At 30.3% G+C, this 1,636-nt stretch overlaps 1 protein-coding gene across 1 annotated transcript; it reads left to right on the forward strand.

Annotated features, from left to right (window-relative positions):
* Positions 1-199: 199 nt before the first annotated feature.
* On the forward strand, positions 200-1,600 carry Zmynd10 (zinc finger MYND-type containing 10; the record flags this gene model as incomplete). The annotated part of the gene is made up of 5 exons (XM_018024850.2): positions 200-495; positions 573-778; positions 845-1,014; positions 1,088-1,225; positions 1,307-1,600. Coding segments are annotated over 5 exons (1,104 nt in total), but the record flags the coding sequence as incomplete, so codon positions are not given.
* Between the last annotated feature and the right edge of the window lie 36 nt (positions 1,601-1,636).

The raw sequence follows: 1,636 nt of genomic DNA on the forward strand, positions 1-1,636 counted from the left end.
TATCCACACTATTCGAGCTTTTTTATCTGATAATGAACGTACAATGAAAATTTGTATAATAAATTTGGAGTATTACCAAGTACGTGTGGTAATTCTATGCACGGTAAAAATTTCATCGAAATCGATTAACGTTATTGTCAACTACAGAGGTTTAAAAATCGAGCAACTGATAAGATTGAAAATCACTAATCTGGGTTGATTTCTGCAGATCTCTATTCTTATATACGAAGCTATACAAATCGATATATGGAAGCACAAAGTATTCCCACTTTTGGTAGAAACGAATGGGGAACCGAAAAATACTTTTATGCTTTTCACAATTTTTTATCATGAAGATACTGTTGTGTCATTGTTAGAAAACGTACTATTTCACTGTGAAAGTGCAGAGACTATGGACGACACTGTTCTCGACCTCGTTGATTATTCTTTTAAATCTGTATCTCTGTTACTTAACGCAGGCGAAAGAGAAATTTACGAAAATATTAAAGATCCAAAGTAAGCTTTGAAAAGTTAACGTTTACGTTAGATTACATTTTATATACTCAATAATATTATCATAATACTTCAATTAGTTCATGCCTCCAAGAAATATTTGAAAAAAAGAAGGAACTCGAATTTGATATTGGCATGCGTTGTATTTCAATTCTTCGTTATTTAGCAGAATTTGCAGACAATCTACCACTCTGTGTATTATCACGTTTGTTAGCAACGCATGACATACCGTATTTACTTGTTGAACTTATTGAAGCACATCCATGGAAAAAGGAAAATACAGACGGTAAATGTTCTTATTAAAACGTAGGGAAATAAAAAATATAATATACCACTACCGTTCATTTTGAAGGAGAAAACATGATATACAACAGTGGTTGGAGAAAAGTAAAGTCAAACGAAGAAGAAAAAGTATCAAAAATAGAAGGACAAGTTTGGTTTGCTTTACGAGAATTATTGCTTAATCCTAAGAGTGCCCCATACTATGAAATTACTGAACATAGATTTTCTCAACTGTTAAAGGTATTTTAATATTATATATTAAATCATATAATAAACAGTTAGAATTATAATCTACATTTATTATGTACATTAGTTGCAGAAGTACTTGAACGATTGTGTTTTGGATCAGATATCACCATTAATAGATCTGAAGAGATGGTTAAGTTATTTAAGTGTATCATCATCCTATAATAAGTCACCTGCAGCAGTAAATGTAGAACTTATACCACAGGTTTAACATTATAAATTAGGATAAATATTCACTGATGACTTTTAAAACGTTAATTAATCCTTTTTTATTTATGTTTGTCAGATAAGATTATCGATAATGGAGAAATATCACAAAAAGTGGAAGAAATTAACGAAACATCAGTCAAAATTTATATACACGACAGATACAGAATATATAAAAAATGCAGCACAGATTTTAAGTGATGCATATGATCTAGATAAATTAGACTGCATTGAAATAAAAGAATGTTTTTTATGTCATGGACAGGCAAAAAAGCGTTGTTCTAAATGTAAAGACGCTTGGTACTGCGGAAGGTATACATATAATTTTTTTCAATTTATTCAGGTGCTGTTAATAGTATTATATTTTTATTAAGAACTGGCAATGTATGCCTACAGGGAGTGTCAAGTA

The sequence above is a fragment of the Ceratina calcarata genome, unplaced genomic scaffold (genome assembly GCF_001652005.2).
Source record: "Ceratina calcarata isolate Rehan_Ccalc_2016 unplaced genomic scaffold, ASM165200v1 scaffold342.2, whole genome shotgun sequence".
Classification (NCBI taxonomy): Eukaryota; Metazoa; Arthropoda; class Insecta; order Hymenoptera; family Apidae; genus Ceratina; species Ceratina calcarata.